We start from the raw sequence: 21,113 nt of genomic DNA on the forward strand, positions 1-21,113 counted from the left end.
TTTTTTTTAGGTATCAAGAAAAAAAATCGAAGATGAAACTTATTAAAAATACCGCACAGTGCGTACCACTGTGAATAATGAAAGACAGTCAAACTTAGCATTATTAAGTTTCGAGTACGAGTATACTGAAGGAGTTGAATGTTGATTATTTAATCAATAAGTTTTCTGCAAAAAAACTCGTAAAGCATAGTTTACAGTTCCAAGCGAAGTGAAACATTTGACAAGTGAAAAAGCGTAAATTTTCGCTTGCGAAATCTGTCGTGAAAACCCGTTTGTGGAACACGCAGTTATTTCTTTTTTTTTTATTCTCGCTTATTTTCCGTCGGTCTAGTTCCGCCACTGTTGTGACCAATCACCGACGCCCAGGGAGGCGACTCCACACCCAGGACCCCAACTCACGACCCGTTTATTAACGGACCGGCGCCAACGGCTTTACTTCCTCATGCGATGGAAGGCGTGATCCCAAAGATTTTTCACCTCAGAAAATCTCCCGGTGTCGGCTAGGATTGAATCTAGACCAGTTGGGTTGGTTGTGAGTGGATCACGCCACCTCACAACCATCGACACCTATGTCGGCGGTGGGATTCGAACCCAGGCGTCGAGCGTGGTTGGCAGAGACGTTACCAACCACACTAGGCCCCCGCTCTACACGCAGGTATTTCACCAGTCTGCAGTTTACAGTTTAAGTGAAGCGAAACTCACGAGTTTACACTCCTAGCGAAGTGAAAATTGGCTGCAACTGACAGAATAGAAACGCACGCAAGTTTTCGCTTGCTGCTGCTTTTTTCACTAGCGTTTGCATCCGGGAAAAAAAATAAACCCAAGTGAAAAAGATGAGATCCACAACCTTTGATTTCGCTGGATCGAATTTGTTTACAGTTCCAAGCGAAGTGAAATTTTTGCAGGTTGCATTTTTCACGAGCGTGAAAAAATGAACGTTTTGCATGAGATTTTCACCTCGCTTGGAACTCTAAATAGGGCTTAAGAGAAAATTCTAACAAATTTTTGGTAATTTTTCAATAGCAAATAAATGTTTTTACCTCGTACGATAAAAAAATGGTTTTTTTTTGGGGCCCCGCACTATAACTGGGCCCCGGGCCCCCACAATCGTAAATCCGGCCCTGCTCATATGTAATTATCAAAATGTGCGTAATGACAAAAACAAAAATATTTCTTTCCTTTTTTTTCGCACGCAAAAACCAAACGAATATCAGCAACACCGTCAACGCGAATACTGGGTCAAAATCGAGCGAATAAATAAGGGTATGACAGCAGTTAGGTGCAGTGCAAGCAGTAACGTTTTAGTCAGGTTAGCATAGAAATATATCAGGGTTCCCGTCAACGCAAAAGCGTTTAGGCCAAAAAGGTAGAGAAACAAGTATCTTTACTTTTTCTAACCCATAAAACTGACAGTTCCTTACGAAATTTTGTGAAGTATAATCATACTATGAATGCTGCATGAAAATATGGCAACCAAGAATATCGTACAGTAATATCGAGACACAATATCGGAATATCGATAATATCATATGCGCCAATATCGGTCAAAAATATTGATATTCTGACAGGCAAATATCGATAAAATATCAGCAACCTTACCTAACACGCAGGTTTAGAGATTGTTCAAGGATGGGTGTTGTTTCAAACTTTTAGGAAAACTTTTACCTTCGAGACATCATATTAGTCTAAGCTCATGGAAGCAAAAATAATTGGTCTATTGGAACGGGGAGACTCTGTCAATTTTTATTTCGAAATTGATACAGGGAATATCACAGGGAACGGATGGTGTCCATTCACGTCGTCTGTGCTAGGAATGCTCGCATGTAATTGGTTCATTATTCGCGTAAATTTGTTATTGAAATTATTATCAATTTTACCGCTTAGCAATAAAATTAGAGTGACAATTAACACATTACAAATTTGTTATACATTTTATCTATCCAACAACATATTGGTTATTGTTATCCATCATGTGGTTATGCTGTTATGAGCGTTTGAAATCTGACGCAACATTTGCCCGTTTCATTTCCAATTTTACAGAATGCATCCCAGTATAGTAAACAAAGACGTGTCCCACGTCAAAACCGCGTTTTGTAAAAATAAAAAAATTAAAAATTTATATTAAAAAAAAAAACAGTTTTTTCGAAGGGCACCCTAATCTACGATCTTTCTACTATTTCTTTCTAAAATGAGCAGAACTGTATCTTTTTCTTTAAAAAAGTTCTTTTCGCTGTTTTTGATAAAAATGAAGCCACCATAATTTTAAAAGAATAATGAGCTTCATAAGATGGAAGGATAAAGGCAGTTTCCCGCGGAATAAAAATAAAGTAATTGGTGAAATCGCGAAGTTCCGGTTCCTCTGATATCTAGAAAAGTGAAGAAGAGCATCAACGGACCGCTCTTCTTCTTCTTCTTCTTCGTTCTGGGAGTGTGTTGACGTTTTGTCATAACACACTTTTGTTTTGGCACAGCGGTACGCTATATCGCCAGTCAGTTTTTGTCACATTTCGACCTACTGTAACGGACCGCTCTGGGCAGGATAGGTTTTGCTATATTTTCGAATTGTTTTGTTTTTGAGGAGCACTTGAACCAGCCACAAAACTCATCGACCAAGAAGTAAAATTTAATACGCTCGCAGCGCCACCGCCGTTTGATGGCGGGTAAACGAATTGGTTGCCATGGAAAACGTGGGCAGATTCGAATCTGTACACTAATAGCGAAGAATTTCTTTAAGAAGACGTTGGTAAGATCGTTCTGAACGGTAACTGTATTATCAAGTCATATTAAATACGAGCCACTAATGTGAATTAGTCTGGAAGTGTGAATACAATGTTATGTCCAATAGATATAACAACATATTCACGCGGGGCTTATTGTTTATGAAGACGATCTCGGAATGTACGTGTATCACCAGGCATTCTTGAGATGGGTCGTTGGATGAACACTAGAGCTGTCACCTTTCATCTCCAGGGCTAAAAATATTTGCATCTTTGTATTATGTAATATATTAAAAAATCAATGAAAAAATAAATCAGCTTTAAATAGAAATAGATGCAGATAGGTTTTCTCCATAAAAGTACTGCCGGCCAGTGGGAGATGAATTGTAAACACACACACACACACACACACACACACACACACACACACACACACACACACACACACACACACACACAATAATGAGCTTCATAAGATGGAAGAAGAAATGAAATGAAACAAAAGTTGCGAAAATTTTATTTGTTCTTCGTTCAGAACTGGTTTGGTTTCGCCATAGACGCTTGAGTCGAATAAATGAATCTGAAGTCTATACCACCAGAGCTGCACTTCTAGTTGTACAAAAATCATTCTGAAGTGTTCAGCCTAAAAGTTTAACACCTGCAATGTCAGCATTCAGTTTTCCTAACTGACCGAACTGGTCACGTTAACTATCTAAATGGTAAATGTGCTAGATTGCCTGTTAGAGATTGTCTGTTGGTGTACATCAAAAAAAGTATCTTGGGCCCATCCTTATATCATACCTATATTTCTGATCTACGTGATCTACCACCAGGTCGCCAAAAATCTTTGTTTTGGGACGAATTTCGCGGAAGAAACATTACAATATCATATCAACACCACATGATAAAAATGATAGATGTTTATGATAGTAGTAAAATGCATCTATGGCAAAATATATCACACAATTTTTAAACAAAATAAATAATTATAAGTATTCACTTGTATGAAAATGAACTCAACACAACACAAGAAATAAGTTTATAAGTTTACTGAAAGACACTTTCTTGTACATCGTTTGTATCTTTTAATAGACGTTGTTTTTCGGTTTCTAAAATAATTTAATAGTAATTTTGCAGTGAAAGTTTCCTCTCTAGATCGTTTTCAAATTTATTTTTAGCATCCGAGTTGCCTTTTTACGGTGTTCTTTCAGTCATGGCCAACAACGGAGTACAGCAGACTTTTATCAGTTTCAGGTATAAATATATAAATTATTTTTCCCCCACAGAATTTTTAGTAGCCAAGCAGTACATGTTTTTTCAGTACGGGTATTTCTTCCAGACGGTTGGTTTGACAACCACTAGAGCTGTAGATACAATAGTGTTTTCATTTCGACTCATTACTTTCGAGCAAAACATCATCGTCGTCGTTCGCCAATATTGGCCCCGAATTCGTAACGAGATGTTGTCGAAGTTTGCCTAGAGATGGAACTGAGTTAAACAAAATCGTTACCAGATCCCAGAAACAAGACTCGTCGTATTTGCATGCAAATTTCCTTTTCCAATTTGTTTTAAATTCTTTCGCACTCCGAACGGTGTGGTTTCCCATTGTCGACAAGGCAACCGCCCCTCTTTGTACGTTTCGTTATCTTGTCAGTCAGCCGGAGCGAGGGTTTTCATCTTTTCCAGTAAAGAGGTCAACTTTTACAGAACTTCTCAATTATTTCACCGGAAGGGTGACAGCGTTTTTGCGACTTGTTTGACTGCACGAGTACAAATTTACAAAAAGGTGCTTACGAGGGCGGAATTTGTTAAGCAGAAAGAAAATGATGGCATCAGCACTCCCTATTGGCCCATTGGGAAATAATGAATGATTTGCTAACAAAAATTTTCGTTAGAATGTTGGAAATGGGGGAGATTCGTTCTAAAATGTTTTTTATGAACAAACCCAAAACGGAAACGACGCTGTAAAGATAAATCACCAGAATTGACCTAGTTCTATCGGAAGAAACCAAACTCGTTTATTGTTGCGAAACTCGAACTGCAATTTTTTCTATTCCCATTTTATCACAATTTAATTCAATTTATCTCGATGACCTACAAAATATATCACGAAGCAAATTCATTTTTTTTTTGGTTCGGCCCTGTCTCCTCGAATTGTAGAAACGAACTTTGCCAGCAGTAAAAAAATGTTTCGCTCCCCTTGCCAGGAACCTGGAGAACGCTTTTCCGTGGGAAAAAAAGTTCGCTTCCATTTTATGACTGGAATTTATGCCCTACACTTTTATTGGCACACTTGTCACAGAGGGATAATAAACCGAGTTTGGCGTGCGAAGCCGAGCCAACGCTTCATAAGCCCAAAAATATTTACTTCGGTTAAAAAAAAAAAATTTATCTTTCTTCCCATATATGATTTTCTAGGCACTGTAATAAAAATGCTATAAAAATTTCCATGGAACTTCTCTGAGCTATAGAATCGCACCTCTTATTGCCCTTCGAACCCCCTTCTACCCAGAGACACCGTCAGAAGTTAACCAACCCAGAGGCTACTGAAGTAATCAACGAATTTGTGCGATTAAAAGTTGATCATAGCGAGAATAATTCCCAAAACTGGCCCGCTGGCGTCCGTGCTAAGGACAAACCGACCGATTTCGCACACTGCCACCGACGTTTCCGTCAATCAATTAACGCAAATTTCCGGCTGGAAACCGAAATCTCCTCACTTTATCAATTCATTCCGACAGTTATGTGAAAATTTGTACCCGAAGGCAGCTGGAGCTGGAGTTTTGCACCAGAGCTCATACAAAAAGCAAAAAGGGGAAAAAGAAAAAAATCGTCAATTTTGCGCAGGATTTTTCTATTCAGTTTCGCCGCTGCTGCCGTCTTCGGAAAAGTTGAAAGTAACAGTTTTACTGCATTGCCTGGGAAACTTTTTATTACCATTTCCGACGCTTTGATTCTTTGTCGTCGACGTGAACAAAAGGTGAAAGACAATCACCGCAAGCGACGGAGTCTTAGCGTAAACAACTTCCTCCGCCAAGCTTTGGGAGTTCGCGAAATGACTTTTTCACTTGATCCCATCTTTTCGCACATCCTGCCCTGCGGGGTGCGCTGTTACATTTTTTGCTATATGTATACACATTGCAAAAATTTTTGCAATGTGTAAACAAAATAATTATTTTCAATTAAATATAATTGGGATTTCTTTGCACCCTAAGCTGGTGAAACTGTTTACCCAGAACACACCAAGCACCAGGAGGTGTTGCATTTTTGATGAGCAAAAAAATTTGTGGCATCGGGATCGGGATACGTTCCACACGTGTTGCTTAGTGCGTGAAGATTCTTGTGTGTAAAACGGTAGGCATCGTGTGGCGGTTTTTACACAAAATGCTGCGGGAAATGATTACTGTAGAAAAAATACACGTACACGCACAAGTAGCTTGCTCAACGCGCCATGTAGCATGATAAATTACGTTACACATTACATGGTTTGCGTGCTTAGGACGCAGATAAAACATGTTGTACTGCTTGATTCGATTTTCTTACCATTTTATGTGCTGAATAGGTGATGAGAAAAAAGTTTTATTAGCGGGTCAGATGGTAGAAAAGTTCCATAAACATGTTTAAGGAATTTATTTTCCATTTTTGAAAGTTCAAAGCAGTATATACGGAAGTTTAAATGCTATTTATACTTATCGTTGCAAGATCAGTAAATCAGTTAACTGTACGGTATAAGTGTATTTATTTATACACGGATGCGGATCACATGTTGAATTTGCAGTGGTTAATTATAGTTGAATTTTCAGTTATGGCTTCTTTTAAGTGTACGAGTATTCTCCATTCTAATATATATAACTCGCATGTTTAAATTGCACAAAAACTCAATACAAGAGGCATTGAAGTTACTCAATTGATGCGATTTATTCTGTTGCATTATTACAACCTGAAGCAATTTGCCCCTAGACTCTATTGTTTGTTACGCGGAAATTATATGCAAAAAAAAGTGCTGACCATCCGACCCCGGTACATGAGCAAATAATTTATTTAGAGGAACACCATCAAACAATTTTTAATTAATGCCACTAGCGCGCGTACTGTATACCAACAGGCTCTTTACCCTTTTTCCGCAGCTCTCCTGAAAAGAGGCATTTGGAAAGCAATTTCAACTGGCGCCGTAACTCGGACGGAAGTTTGTAATTAATTTTTCCACTTAGGCCCAATTAACAACTTTGACGCCTGAAGCCGGAAACCGGTACCTTTGGACATGTACCTGATTAACCAGTTTGATCCTGTGGTGAAGTACTGCCTACTTAATGGAGGATTACAATTTTTGATTTTTTATAATAGTACATAATAGGCTGTGTGGCATGAAGGCTCACTTAGGCTAACTGATTTGTAGCATTGAATATTTGAACTGTAGTGTATAGCAATGAAAATAGGCTTGTGCTCATGCACTTCTTTTTAGCTCAGTGATTGTTTTTTCACTTCCGCTAAAGCTTTGACATAAATTATGCCACTACAGTGTTAACTGTAGCTCAGATCTCTGCGTCACGGTGGTCACGGCACATATCCTCAACGACGTTTACTACGTTCAGGCAGGAGACGTCTCGCCTCTAGCTGTTGTAAATCTCGGACATTCGAAAACCTCGTGCACCGCCGTTCTTTACGCCGTAAAACACTTCGGACACATGGGTGACACTGCGTGTCTGAAGCGAGGCAGGTACTGTCTGAAGCAACTGTGTCCAGACAGGAACTGCGTAGGGGGGAAGTTAACTTCCCAATGATTCCTGTTGATCCACATTGACAGTATCAGTATCTGGAACTCTGTATCTGAGTTACAACGAGAAGACACTGGCCAACAGCCGTTACTTGCTGCTGTTAGGGCCATAGCCACTTGGCATGATTATAGCAACCGAATTTCCGGCCTTTGGAGCCTTTTGGCACGCATAGTCGACGTGGCTATTGAAATTCAACCGCTCATCATCCATCACTCCAAGATACTTTGGCGCTCGCTTTGAGGCGTTAACGTGCTCTTCGACATTGATCTATACCCGTTGTAGCGTTTTGCAGTTACAGATGATAGTCAAAATAAGTAGGATAGGCAAAATTTTGTTGAAATTTGAAATGCTGTAGCATTGCCAAATGTTATTCGATTTTAATTTTATTTTCCATTAAACTGGAAAACTTTCAAAGTTTCATTTTCTGACCACAAACGTGGCCTAGGTCACATGACGTAGGAAATATTCCTCAAGTCCGGTAGGCATGTCAAACCTGCTAATTTTTGGAAGGATTTGGTAATGGGTTACCTGATAAAAATACTTATTTGCATCATGGGCATAGATGACAAAACCAGTTCTGAAGCGAATGGTTCATCAAGATCCGGAATAGAGAAATGGCTATTTTTCATCCGGAAGTCCACGGCAAAGACCCAGGCGACGAAAACGGATTCACGATTGGATACTCGGAACAAGGAACTGCCGTTCTCTCAATTTCCTAGGAAGTACCCCTATACATTCCGAAGAATTGAAAAGCAGCAAGTTCAAGATCGTAGCGCTGCAGGAGGTATGCTGGAAAGGAACGACGCGACGGTGCATACGTATAGGGATGGACACACCATCTACCAGAGTTGTGGTGACACACATGAGCTGGGCACAGCTTTTATAGTGATGGGTGAGATGCAGAAGCGGGTAATCGGGTGGTGGCCGGTTTACCCCAGTGCAGGTTAAGTATCAATCTTTAACATAAGCATTATAAACGTGCACAGCCCTCATCTCGTGCTGATAACGACAAAGACGAATTCTACGCGCAGTTGGAACGTGAATACGATCGCTGCCCAAAAAATGATGCTAATATTGTCATCGGGGATTACAACACGCAGGTCAATCAGGAGGAGGAATTTAGACCAGTAATTGGACGATTCAGCGCACACCGGCTGTCAAATGAAAATGGCATAAGACTGATTGACTTCGCCGCCTCCGAAAACATGGCCATACGTAGCACCTTTTTCCAGTATAGCCTTCAACAACGGTACACCTGGAGATCACCCAACCAAACAGAAAAACTCAAATCGACCACGTTTTGATAGATTTTCGGCACTTTTCAGACATTATCCATGTCAAAACACATCGGGGCGCTAACATCGACTACGCCAAAAACTATCCGTTGTGAACAACATACGGTACCGTTGCCCGCCAAGGTATAATCTCGCGCGGCTGAAGCAACCCGAAGTCGCCGAAAACTATGCGCTTTCTCTCAAAGCTGCACTGCCAGAAGAAGACGAGCTGGAAGAAAGTCCTTTAGAGGTCGGCTGGAATACCGTCAAGTCAGCCATCAGCAGTGTTGCGGAGAACGTTTTAGATCGCGAAGTACCGAGTCAATGTAACGAATGGTTTGACGAGGAATGTCGGCAGAAATTGGATGGAAAGAACGCAGCGCGGGTAGTAATGCTGCGGAGAGCCACTCCTCAGAACGTGGAGCGGTACAAACAGAAACGGAGACAGCAAACCCAACTTTTTCAGGAAAAAGAGCGCAGCGACTTCAAAGCCGCTTATGACACGATTAATCGTGAAGAGCTATGAAACAGTTTCACAAAAAAATGTCCCAGTCCCAGTTTTAATATTTTTTTTAAATTGCCATTTCTGATTTGGTTGAAACTTTGCATAGACGTTTCTATAGGCAAAAGATGCCATTTTGTGCTGTTGGTTAATTTTTTGGAACACAACTTATTTTTGAGAACCTATTTAAAAATGCTATTTTAAGAAGGTATTGATGATGACAAATATTTCTAGGGCCAAAGCAGTGTGTGTATTTAGGGATGAGCAATAGAATAAGTCGGCAGTGGAATGTGATACGATATAGATTGTGGAACAGTACCACCGTCCCCCGTAGTTTGATTGGTCAACACACCACGCCGGAGACAGGGAGATTGCGGGTTCAAGTCCCGTCGGGATGCGGTATATTTTTCCAAATCTGTATCATATTTCCAGTTCGCTTTTTTTCGCTTTCCCTACTGCACATACATACTGTCTGCTTAAAGAAAAAGTTACTGTTTTTTCAAAGAATTTTCAGAGAAAGCTTCATCTTTTTAAAATAGTATAAATTAGTTTTGCTTCCTAAACCATCGTAGGTAGCAGATATGTGATACAATATGATGAAATCTCTAGCCCTCTGTTAAAAATTTTACACATAATGGCAGCCATCTGGCAAAACTTCATGATTCACCAAGCACAAAACAGAACAAAGCAAAGCCTTGGTGTTACATTCCGACTCCGAACTGGACCTTCTACTTATTATACACAGACTTCGCGGCACACTGTTTAAAGACTCGAACCTACGACGACTAGCTTGCACAAAAATCAGGGTACATTGCCAAAGGTGCTCGTGAAAAATCTACTGAAACATAATTTAATATTCTTTTGGGCATTAAACAATTAACAAAATAAAAACCCTTTTACAGTTATCTATTTTCACGACGGAGTTTTTTTTTCTTAATTTTAACGAGAAGCGATGATATTGAAATAATTTCAAAACTTTAGGACTTTAAATTAATTGGCATATTCATTGAACCTATTTTTATTATTTTTTTTTTATTAGGTGCGCAACGAAGTTCTTGTTTTTTGACGTAGGATTACGTCTTTCTTCACTATCCTGAATGACATTCTGTGAAAACAGTAACGAACATGTAACGTTTTTAGTCGGCGGAATGGAAGTTTTTGGATGCTCATAGCTCTCAAACAACTGTACCGATTCCAATAGTTAATTCGCCGATGGATAGCTAAACTTTATAAAATTTTAAAAGTATGATTTCGCCACTATTTGCTTATTATATGGTAAATCATGACAAGGTTTTAAGGCCAAATATCGCCACAGATATTTTATGCAATTGGCTTATTTTTCTGACGCAGACATCAAAACGGTAGACCAAATAATTCCACGTGTTCAGTAATTGCACAATGATCCAGGAACCGAATTTGGGGGCAAAATTGAATCTTGGGCTCGAAAGCAATATTTTAGAGAGAAACTTTCTGCTACATGGTTATTACGCATGATAGAGCAACAATTGAATAATTATCAAAAATAAGGGTGACTTAATTTTTCAATAAAACCATGTATCTAATATTTTTATATTTGAAGAGAAAAGAAAAAGTTTTTCCACAATATTATATAGTTTTGGGCAACTTAAAAAACTAAGGCCGTTTTTTATGGCCACTCCATATATTTTTAATGTTTGCCCCTAAAAGAACAGCGAACAAGTGAAAAACACGTTAATTACTTTGAGTAAAATTGAGATATTCCCGATGCCAGAATTGCAAATCGTTTCTCTTGAAAAGTCCTAAAAGTCATTCAAAGACAGTTTGCATGAAAACATTGAATAAAAAACCCAAATTAATCCACCTGTGCGGAGACCCAGCATTTCTCATTCGAACTTATTATATGTTCAAATAATTTACACGAATTTTTCAATCCAATAATGGTATATTCACTTTTGGGTTCTGGAATATTGATCTGAAGTAATAATTGATGTATAAAATGTGAAATTTTACGTAATTATAGTGCTATAGAAATAACGAAATGAAACACTTCAATCACGAGCAATACCGGAAACGTTTCAAATTTAACCTAGTTATGTATGAGGCCAGATATTTTGAACAGAACAGGTATAGTTTCAAATAGTATTTGAATTTCTTTTCTTTTCATAACTTTTGAACCACATATCAAATTGTTATGGAGTTTGTTACTTGTAAGTTCGAGAGATAACTCGTTCGTATGACATTAGTTATGTTCAAATAAGTCATGTAATATTTGACATAATAGACTTTCGTTGTTTTTACAATTTTATAAAAAACGGATGAAATAAAAGTCCGATTATAATCAAATGAAATGGCAACCTATAGGGTAGTCAAATGTTTGAACCACGTGTTCAATCATTATAATTCATCAGTTAACCCTTAACTAGCCTGTTCATTTGATATCAATATTGTTCAAATCGGCTGTATACTTTCTGAGATAATGAAGTTTCGTGATTTTCACATTTTGATAAATTACAGACGAAGTTACAACCCGATTACAATGAAATTCAATTGTGTGTTATGAGGCAGCTAAACCTTCCATTTGACACTAATTTTGTGGAAATCGGTTCAGCCATCTATAAGAAAAGTGAGCGAGCTTAAGTAGTCTTCGGAATATGTTTCTTTTCATAGCTGGATTTCACATTTTTAAACATAACAGGCAAAGTAAAAGTCCGATTGCAAAAAAATCAATAGGGTATTATGGGATAACTAGACCTTCCATATGACACTGATTTATGAAAAACCCGATGACGTGAAGGAGAACTTTTATGAGCTCCTCGATAAAACATATGGAGAGTGCCCAAAGCATGATATCAAGATCGTCATCAGGGATGCAAACGCACAGGTCGGACGGGAGCAGTTCTTTCGTTCTATTATTGGTAAGCACAGCCTCCATGCTACCGGTAATGAGAATGGCCTGAGGTTGGAGAACTTGGCTGTCTGTAGCACGTACTTCGCGAGAAAGGAGATACGGAAACACACATGGCAACACCTCAGTGGCCAAGCTTGCTCGCAAATCGACCATATTCTGGTTGACGGTCGACATTTCTCAAATGTCATCGATGTGCGGTCCTTCCGAGGCCCAAACGTCGACTCCGACCACCATCTCGTAGTAGGAACGATTTGCGCTTGGCTGGCCAACGTATACAAATCGAGCACTTCGAAGAGGATCCGGTTTGACATCCAGAGGTTGTCAGCTGACAGAGTTGCTGCTGAGTGCACTCGGGAGGTTGACGAGCGAATTGGTGAACCGGTTGGAAATCTTAACGAACGGTGGAAGCACATCCACGACACGGTCAGCTACACAGCGTGAGGGGTGTTGGGAACAACTGCAACACGTGGTTCGATACAGAGTGCCAAGAGGTGACAGATGAGAAAAATCGAGCCAATGCTCGTAGTTAGGCTAGAGCGACCGAGAAGAGCACCAACGCAAGAAACGCGAGTACTGCGATCGAACTCTTGCGGAGGCGGAGTATGCTTCTCCAGGCACGACACGAGAAGTCTCTTTAACGAAATCAGGAACCGGACTGTGCGAAACCCTTCCATGTGCAACGACAGGGAAGGGAACCTGATAACCGATGAGACATTGGTGGCCATTTTGAGATTTCATTGAACGGCGAAGAGGATAGAGCAGCCAACAGAAACAGAAGAGAACTAGACTGCCGGTACCCGCATAACTGTCCCATACTGATTTTGGTCACTTTTGAGTTATCATCGGGAATCGACTTAACTGTTATCATATTTTCTGGAAAAAAATTAAAACTGATACTTTTGTATGAAAAAACATGGAAAAAATACCGAGTTGTTTTTGTCCCATATTAAAAGTACCCGCATTACAGTCCCACTGCATAGTGGTGCAAACTACAAACATATAATTTTGCTCCAGATTAGTGTATATCGGATTATTTTAGGCATATAGAAGTATGTCATTTAATTAACTAGACTAGTGTTGTTTTTCTGTAGTACAATCTATGTTGCCAATGATACTGCCGGTTGCTGGTTGAATTTATATGTGATGGGACAAAATATGCGAGTATTTTTGAAATGTACCCGCATATTTTGTCCCATTTTGTCTTTTTTTCCAAGTTATATAACGTAAAACCAATTACATTCATGGTTTTTTGTTCTCAACGATAAACTTGTGCTGCCATGAAACTATTATGGTCGTTGGTTCTGGACGTAATTGCTGGAAATCCGAAAATTCACGGATAATATTAAATCGCCGTTTTCTCAACATGTTGTTTTTCATTATGGGACAGTTATCCGGGTACCGACAGTAGAGGAGGATGGACAAGCGGTGTATCCGCCAAGCTTAGACGTGGTGAAGGAAGCTTGTTAAAAGCTAAAAAACCACAAAGGACAGCCTCCCAGCCAAACTTTTCAAAACCGGGAGTGAGCAGCCATTGCGTTCTATTCATCATCCTTAAAGTTTGGGCCGAGAACAAACTACCAGCGGACTGGTTGGACGGACATATTTGCCCTGTCTACAAAAAGGGCCATGCTCAATTCTTCCTATAAGATTCTCTTCCGCATCCTGTTTCATAAAACTTGCAGACTCACCATCTGTTCAAGGCGGCATACGATTCAGTTGAGCGCAACGAGTTATGGCAGATTTTGCTTGACGGTTTCCCAACTGAACTGATTAAGATGACGGGCTCTCGAATTTTTCGTTTAATATTGCCTTGGTGGGTGCAGTACGGCATATCTGGCGTGCAACGGAGCGGTTTCATAAATTACGAAGTCTCATACGCTTCTTGGCTTTGCGGTTGATATTGATATCGTCGGTATTAACCGCAGAGCCGTGGACGAGGCCTGCGTGCCTTTTAAAAGGGAAGCAGCGAGAATTGAACTTATCATCAACTCTGCCAAAACAAAGTACATGGTAGAGAGCGTGGAAGTTTGTTGAGTCTTGGTACTGAGATTGTGATAGATGGGGGCATTTATGAAGTAGTCGACGAATTTGTGTACCTTGGTACTTTCGTGACGTGTGACAGCGACGTTAGCCGCGAAATGAAGAGACGGATAGCAGCCGCAAACAGGAGCCTTTACGGTTTACGTAGCCAGCTGAGGTCCCGCAGCATGCATGTCCGCACGAAATTTGCACTCTACAGGGCACTGATCCTCCCGGTGGTACCCTACGGCCACGAGTGTTGGTCGATGAAGAAGGCCGACCGGCGAGCACTTGGAGTCTTCCTGCGTTCCATACTTGGCGGAAAATTGGAGAATGGTGCGTGGCGCAGGCGCATTAACCACGAGGTGTACCTAGCATACCAACGTGCGGATATCATCAAGCTGATAAAACACGGCCGGCTACAGTGGGCTGGCTACGAGGCACGAATGCCGGAGGAGCGACCGGCGAAGATAATACTCAGCAGAGAGCCCGACAAAAGTCGGCGACTCCGTGGTAGATCCCGTACTCGTTGGATGTTTTGTGTGGAGGAGGACGCCCATTCGGCAGGTGTTGGGGGCGATTGGAGAAGACTAGCCCAAGACCGAGTGATGTAAGACGTATTCTGGATTCGAAAGTGGGTCGTTAACGACCTGACGCCATAGAAGTAAAGTTGAAAGTTGTCAAGCCTTGTTGAACACCGTTGACGGAATATCATATCTAGTTAACCGATAATGCATTCTTTGGGCTAAATAACTGCCTGCTTCTGCTCATACCAATCATTTTACTAGTGGATGGTAGGAAGGATGGTCCCAATTTAAAAGTGAAATTCTATTTTGATCTGAATGCACCGTGACTGTTTAAAGTTTTTTACACCGCATAGCATTTGTTCCATCGTATTTTGTTGTGCAAATTCAAATTCGATAGCATTTCAACTACTCATTTGCACTCAATTTGAAAAAAATGTTAGAACGCCTTAACAGAAACGGTCTTAAGCAGCAATTCGAAATGTCTGTCGGTTCAGCCGCAAAGCTGCAATATAGTGTTTCTGTCCTTACATGAGCGTTGTGTGCAAAGTCACAACCGCAAGATTGGGTGAAATGACTGAACTGCATTAGGCTGTTTGTTCCATTGCTTGTATTGTCTCATTCGAGAGACACTGCAAATGACTATTTCTGAGCAATTTTTTTCTGTGCTGGTTTTCTAATAGCATTGCAGCTTACAGTCTAACTGTTGAAATTTATAAAGTAGTTCTATGTCAAACTTGTGATTATGGCTCTGCACACAACCCTTATATGCATATGTCTTTGCTTGGTTTATCAATTATTGGATACAAAATCAACCAGCACTTACTGCTGGCGCTATCTATTGAGTATAGGTTTTTAAAATCATATTTTGTTTCGCTTTCAAATTTTTTTCCACCTTTTACATTTACTCAGTATTGTTTATTGACTGGCACATTGTTTCGCCACTCCCTCTCTCTAGTTGGGTTTGACGTATTTCTGAATCTAATATTTTCCAGTTTTATGATTTTAACAAATACAATAATTTCCAGAATTTAATCAAATTTAATAAGATACCTTTGTTGGAAAAGGGTGATTGATATCGAGCGTAACAGGCAGTTTTTTTAAATTTACGCGCTATCGAAACGAGTTTTCAGGTTCAACGCACGTTATTCGTTAGAGTAATTTATTTTCACGGCAGGGGTTTGAATGTCTTTAACTTCGTTAATGAAGTCATTTTGTACAGATTTGAAATATTTTAGGTAATTGTTTGCAATGAGAGTTAGTCCATTTTTAAATTTAGAGTTAACAACAACGTTTAGTCTGCAATTTCAACTGTAAATAATCGTAATTTGTCTCAACAAAACTTTGAGTAGTGATGAATTACTAATAAAAATCTGCAGGTAGTGTAATTAAAATGTCTAATTTCACAGTTCTGCAGCTTCAATGCGTCTGGAACTCGGAGAGTTTTGTTAAATTTTATTTTTGGCCATGCTCTATTTCATGAGCGCTTCAAAAATAAATCGTAAAACCACCAAACAATTCCCTTTTTAATAAATTTAACAAAATATCACACTTACTGGAATGCTATTTTATGACAGTAAAAAATTCAAATGTCAGTTAAAATAAAAACAAATACCACATTGTTTGCTCTTTAACTTCCCCACTCCCGCCTTTGATAGGATACTTTCTTCACCCATTCCCTTTCTGAAGACCGACCCGACCGCTAAGTTGTTTTTAGAAAGGCTCTTATCTAAATTTGCTGAGAAATAGTTAAACAGCGTAATCTGAAAACATAATAATTACCGCCGAGAAAAGGGTTCTTTTCAATAAGTTTAAAATCTACCAAAAAAGGGTTGATTGCTGGCGCTCAAGCTAACGAATTTCAATCAAGTTACACCTCAATCAGTGACAGCTCTCCGGCCGGATGAAACCACTCGCAGACAGTACGCATTAAAGCAGGAATAATATTGTGATCAGGGTTGATATTTGTTGACACTCTTGAGTGAAAGTGAAAAAAAGCATCCATAAACGTTATTTTTTTACAATCCTTTCAGAGTTCTCCCTTCCCGCTTTTTGCATGGAAGTGAACTGTCAAAACACCTCATTATATTTCATGCGATGAAAGCAAGACAACAAAATCAGTTTATCAGTTAACGAAGATTGTCAAGGCATCGGTCAGTGTCAGTGAAAAAGTGTTTCGGTGAGGTTCACTTTGGTTGAGTGGACTGTTTGTTTTTCTTTTTCGCTTTGAAGTGAAGATCATTTGGTTGGATTTGTCGTCAATTTTTATTCCGTAACCGTGAACGATGCGCGCGATCTATTTCATCTGAGTATAACAGCACGTTTCTAGGACGAAAATCTAGTGTATCTGAAAGACTGCTGCGATCATTGGAAGTGAAAATTGAAAATGACTGGCTGTAATTTTCAAAGAATTTTGCTGGGGAAAATGACTTTTATCAGCACTGATTGTGATACCACTTGATGATGACATTTCGACATCCGACATTCTCCGAACTGGCACCCGGGTTAGCTAGAGCTGTTTCGTTCCTAGTGCCACCACAGGAGGCTAGCAGAGAACAGACACGAAATATGGGGCTCTGCTGTCTCAGTCAGCGAAGAAACAAGATAATACTGCTCTTGTCAACAAATGTTTTTCCTCTCCAGTTGACGCAACGATACGATGATGGTTGACTGTTTCGGGGGGGCTGTGCCGTGCCGTGCTGTGTTGTATTGTAGGCTTAAAAATTCAAACGAAAACGCTCACACCGTACGAGCGATAAAACTCGAAACAAGCACCCTTCGAAGTGATTTAATGTAAGCTGGCTTGAGCTTGGCGCCTGGTGCTTACGTTGTCAAACGGCACCAAGGAATGATGGAAGGATGTTCAGATGTGATATCTAGTTAACGGATTTAATCTGCTCAAATGATGGGAAAAGTCTTCCAGTGCGCGCCGTAAAATGGGCATGCGACTGGCGTTTAACTTGTAAGCTGCTTAGTACTCCGGCATACATCGTCGTGTAGGGCTTTTCTTGAGAGGCCCTTCTAAACGTCTTCCTCGCATCACACTAATTACGCGGGGCAAGCTGCTGGCGTGCTTACTTGCTTGCTTGCACCCAGCAGAGAAGGGGATGTTTTTTATTGAAAAGGTCCTTTATGTTTGACAATAAATGCTCAACATCCAGTGCAATAAACGGTGAAAATTTTAGCATATAATCTAGCTTGGTATAAAATTTAGTTACGAGTAATATTCTACGATGCTCGTAAAATATTATTGATCTGTTGGATGTCGTTCTTCCAGTTAGACGAGCCAGCAAATGTGTTCTGATGCTAAGTAATTTGAGATAGTTTACCGGAGAGGCTTTTGGGATTAATGTTCACATTTGATAATCAGAAAATAACTTTACAGTTTGAATGCTAATGGCTACAATAAATAATATATTTCGCTGTCGAAACTGTGCTGTGGAATTCGAACATACGATGTCTGGCTTGTTAGACCAGCATCGTACCTCGAAGCCAACTGGAAGGCATAATAGGATCTATTTAACGACGACGTTAATGTCATAAAATTGCTGCAATACTGGGGTTACCAGAGCAGTCTGGCATAAATTTGAAAAATTCATTAGATCGCAGAGGTAAAACGAAATTTACTGCGGTGTAAACAGTAGGAAATTTAACAAAGTAATTATGTTGAATTTGGGAACATTGATGGTGGAAAATACCCAAACTTGGCTGAACGTTTGCAGAAACGAAAATAAAGATGAGACGCTGGAATCGAAAAGAAGTTTTTTTATACAGAGGACCAATACATAAATTGAGTTGAATTATAAATAATAAATACAGCTGGTATTGCTTGATGATAGAACTTTTTTTGAATCCAATAAAGTTTATTAAATCTCCTTCAACTTTGCGGTTCTGGCTTTCCACACAACCCTCTTTCTTGGGCCCTTTCTTGGGTTTTCATGACATATCTCAGAAGTACAGAAACTGTTAGTAATGGATTGCAATGAAAATTTTACTGTGTTTTTTCGGCATCTTTCATGCTCTTCGCTCAGGCTAACTAATGACCACAAACAAGTGAACCTCCGGCCAGCCGATGATAGAATTCCATTTCCTTTTCAAGCCCGACCGGCGGGCATAATAAAAAGGAGCAAGTAGGCGTAACTAAAAACGTTGATGTCGGATTTCTTGGCGTCGGCCTGTAGAATCCTCGTAAATGACTTGTGCGAAAGTAAACGCGCCTTGGGTTCGTTGGCTTAGTCGACCGTGATGGCAGAAACCATCAAAGGAGAACACACACATACACAGCCACACAGATACACATAAAATGGGTCTCTCTAACCCAACGCGGCCAACCGACTATCCAACGAACCAAGACAGCAACGCATAACAGAAAAATGGATTTTCGAAAACCACTTGAACGAGGAAAGTTTCTCCATCCGTTTTCGTTCAACGAAGCTCACCACTTTCTTTTGTTTTTCTCAGCGTCTAATGAAATCAGCCAGGAACCACCAGCAACAGAAATGAAATTGAATTTCTTTTTACTTACTTTTTCTTCCTACCAACTAGGGTGGAAAGTTTCTCTCGTGTATAGTAGCTTTATCCCATCATTAGACTGAAGGGCAGGCACTAAAAAAAATCCGATGAATCGAACGAACGTTTAAAAAAGGTGTTTGGAAACAGATTTTCATTCTAGTGCGACACCAGCCGTAATTTCAATTTTTATACCACCCACCATTACACAGCACCCAACAGGTCCGAGTTCTGATGAGCCGTTTTTTTTCTCTCTTTTCATTTTTACGCCCACCCGCACGCAATTCCCGTCGACAGTTTACTTAAGCCCGACGCTGACGGTGACCACGGAGGAGTCGGCCGCCCTGCAGCCCTACTTTGACTTTGATGTACAGCGAAATCTCACCGTGACCGTGGGCCAGACAGGCTTCCTCCACTGCCGGGTGGAACGGCTAGGCGACAAGGATGTAAGTATTGCTTTGGCTTTATCTGTTCGTTACTTGTTAACTTTCCCGACGCTGTTACGTGTTGTTACGGAACTTTGCGGTTTCTCTGATGAGGTTTCAGCTTTCAGAGCTGCTTAAAAAGGTGTTTACTACTCTACTACATTATTTCGCTCTTATTACTATTACCGAAAAAATTGTTCGCTCTCTTTGTCAGTTCGAGGCTATCAGTGTATAACATAATAGAAACTTTCCCAGTAGTTGATAGGTCGAAAAATTCTTCTGGTTCTGTGAAATTATAGCTGCTACTGTGAAGGCAATGTCGGCATCACTTGTAGTTTTGCAACCTAAATTAATACAAAGCCGAACTAGTGAGCCTGGCCTCCGGTACAGGCAAGCATATCCAAGCTTGGCCTTTGATCCCATTTCTAATAGAAATTTTGTTCCAGGTCCGAGAAGCACAAACAACAAGCTATTGATGATATGTTTCGTGTTCCAAATATGCACTCCTGTTAAGCTGGGATAATGAATCTTCTGTTGTGAAAAATAGGTTTCATTTTCACCTTGCTTCCGGATGTCAAAAGCATTTTTTTTTTGAAAATAAGTCTTTCTTTTACAATTTAGAATTTTATAACCACAAACAGAATGGTCAATTTGAGCAAGAAATTTGTTATTTAAAATTCGAACGGTACAAAATTCGCAAACTTTGATTTAGTTTCAATAAACATTTTTGACTGAAAATAAATTCGAGTTAATTTAAGTTTTTGAAATCCTTATTATTAGTAGTAAGGGCCCGTCCACATTCCACGTGGATACAAAAATCGTCATTTTATTTTTTTGGGCATTTACCAAACCCCCCTCCCCCTCTTTGTCCACTTGAACATAGTTTTACAACGAAAAGTCGAAAAATGTTTTATTCTGTAGTTTATTTAGTGATTAAACGAAAAAATAATGTCAACAGGAGAATGACAAAAATAATTTTAAAATCACCATTAAAGTCATAAATAAAAAGAATCCCATCAAAATTCAGTCTAAGAGAGCCGAGAAATTCACCAAATAAACAGAGAAGAGGAAAGCAAGCGCCCTCATTATCCAGGAGAAACCGAAAGGAATATAAACACAAACTATTGCTCCTATCACAGAAGACGAAGCGAGTGGCGAGTTACTCGTCTGACCAATTTCGGTATTGCAAATGGTGAGTAGGCTGCATTCTGGACGAGTAGCTCGTCTGTCACTCAGCTATCACCAGCCAATTTTCACTCGCGTTTTCTAATACAACGTTTTGATTACCTCGTTTCTGTAATAGGGGCCTATTCTTTGATTGATTGAAAACACTTTTAAACGCCGGAAAAAAAACACAATAGATTAAAAAACTGACTCTTAAAAGATTGTAAACTGCTCAAAACAAAAAAAAAACAAGTGACCAAAAACAAAATGGCTTCAATATCGCAGAAAGCTTCTGTAGAAGCTAGAGAGATAAAATC

At 39.7% G+C, this 21,113-nt stretch overlaps 1 protein-coding gene across 1 annotated transcript in view; it reads left to right on the forward strand.

The window, feature by feature from the left end:
- Positions 1–21,113, forward strand: part of LOC129725971 (zwei Ig domain protein zig-8) — a 264,625-nt gene that overhangs the window by 121,796 nt on the left and 121,716 nt on the right. The window contains exon 3 of the mRNA XM_055682461.1: positions 19,505–19,653. Coding sequence (XP_055538436.1) covers positions 19,505–19,653 — 149 coding nt within the window. The remainder of the gene's footprint in view (positions 1–19,504; positions 19,654–21,113) is intronic.

This window comes from Wyeomyia smithii, chromosome 2 (assembly GCF_029784165.1).
Source record: "Wyeomyia smithii strain HCP4-BCI-WySm-NY-G18 chromosome 2, ASM2978416v1, whole genome shotgun sequence".
Classification (NCBI taxonomy): domain Eukaryota; kingdom Metazoa; phylum Arthropoda; class Insecta; order Diptera; family Culicidae; genus Wyeomyia; species Wyeomyia smithii.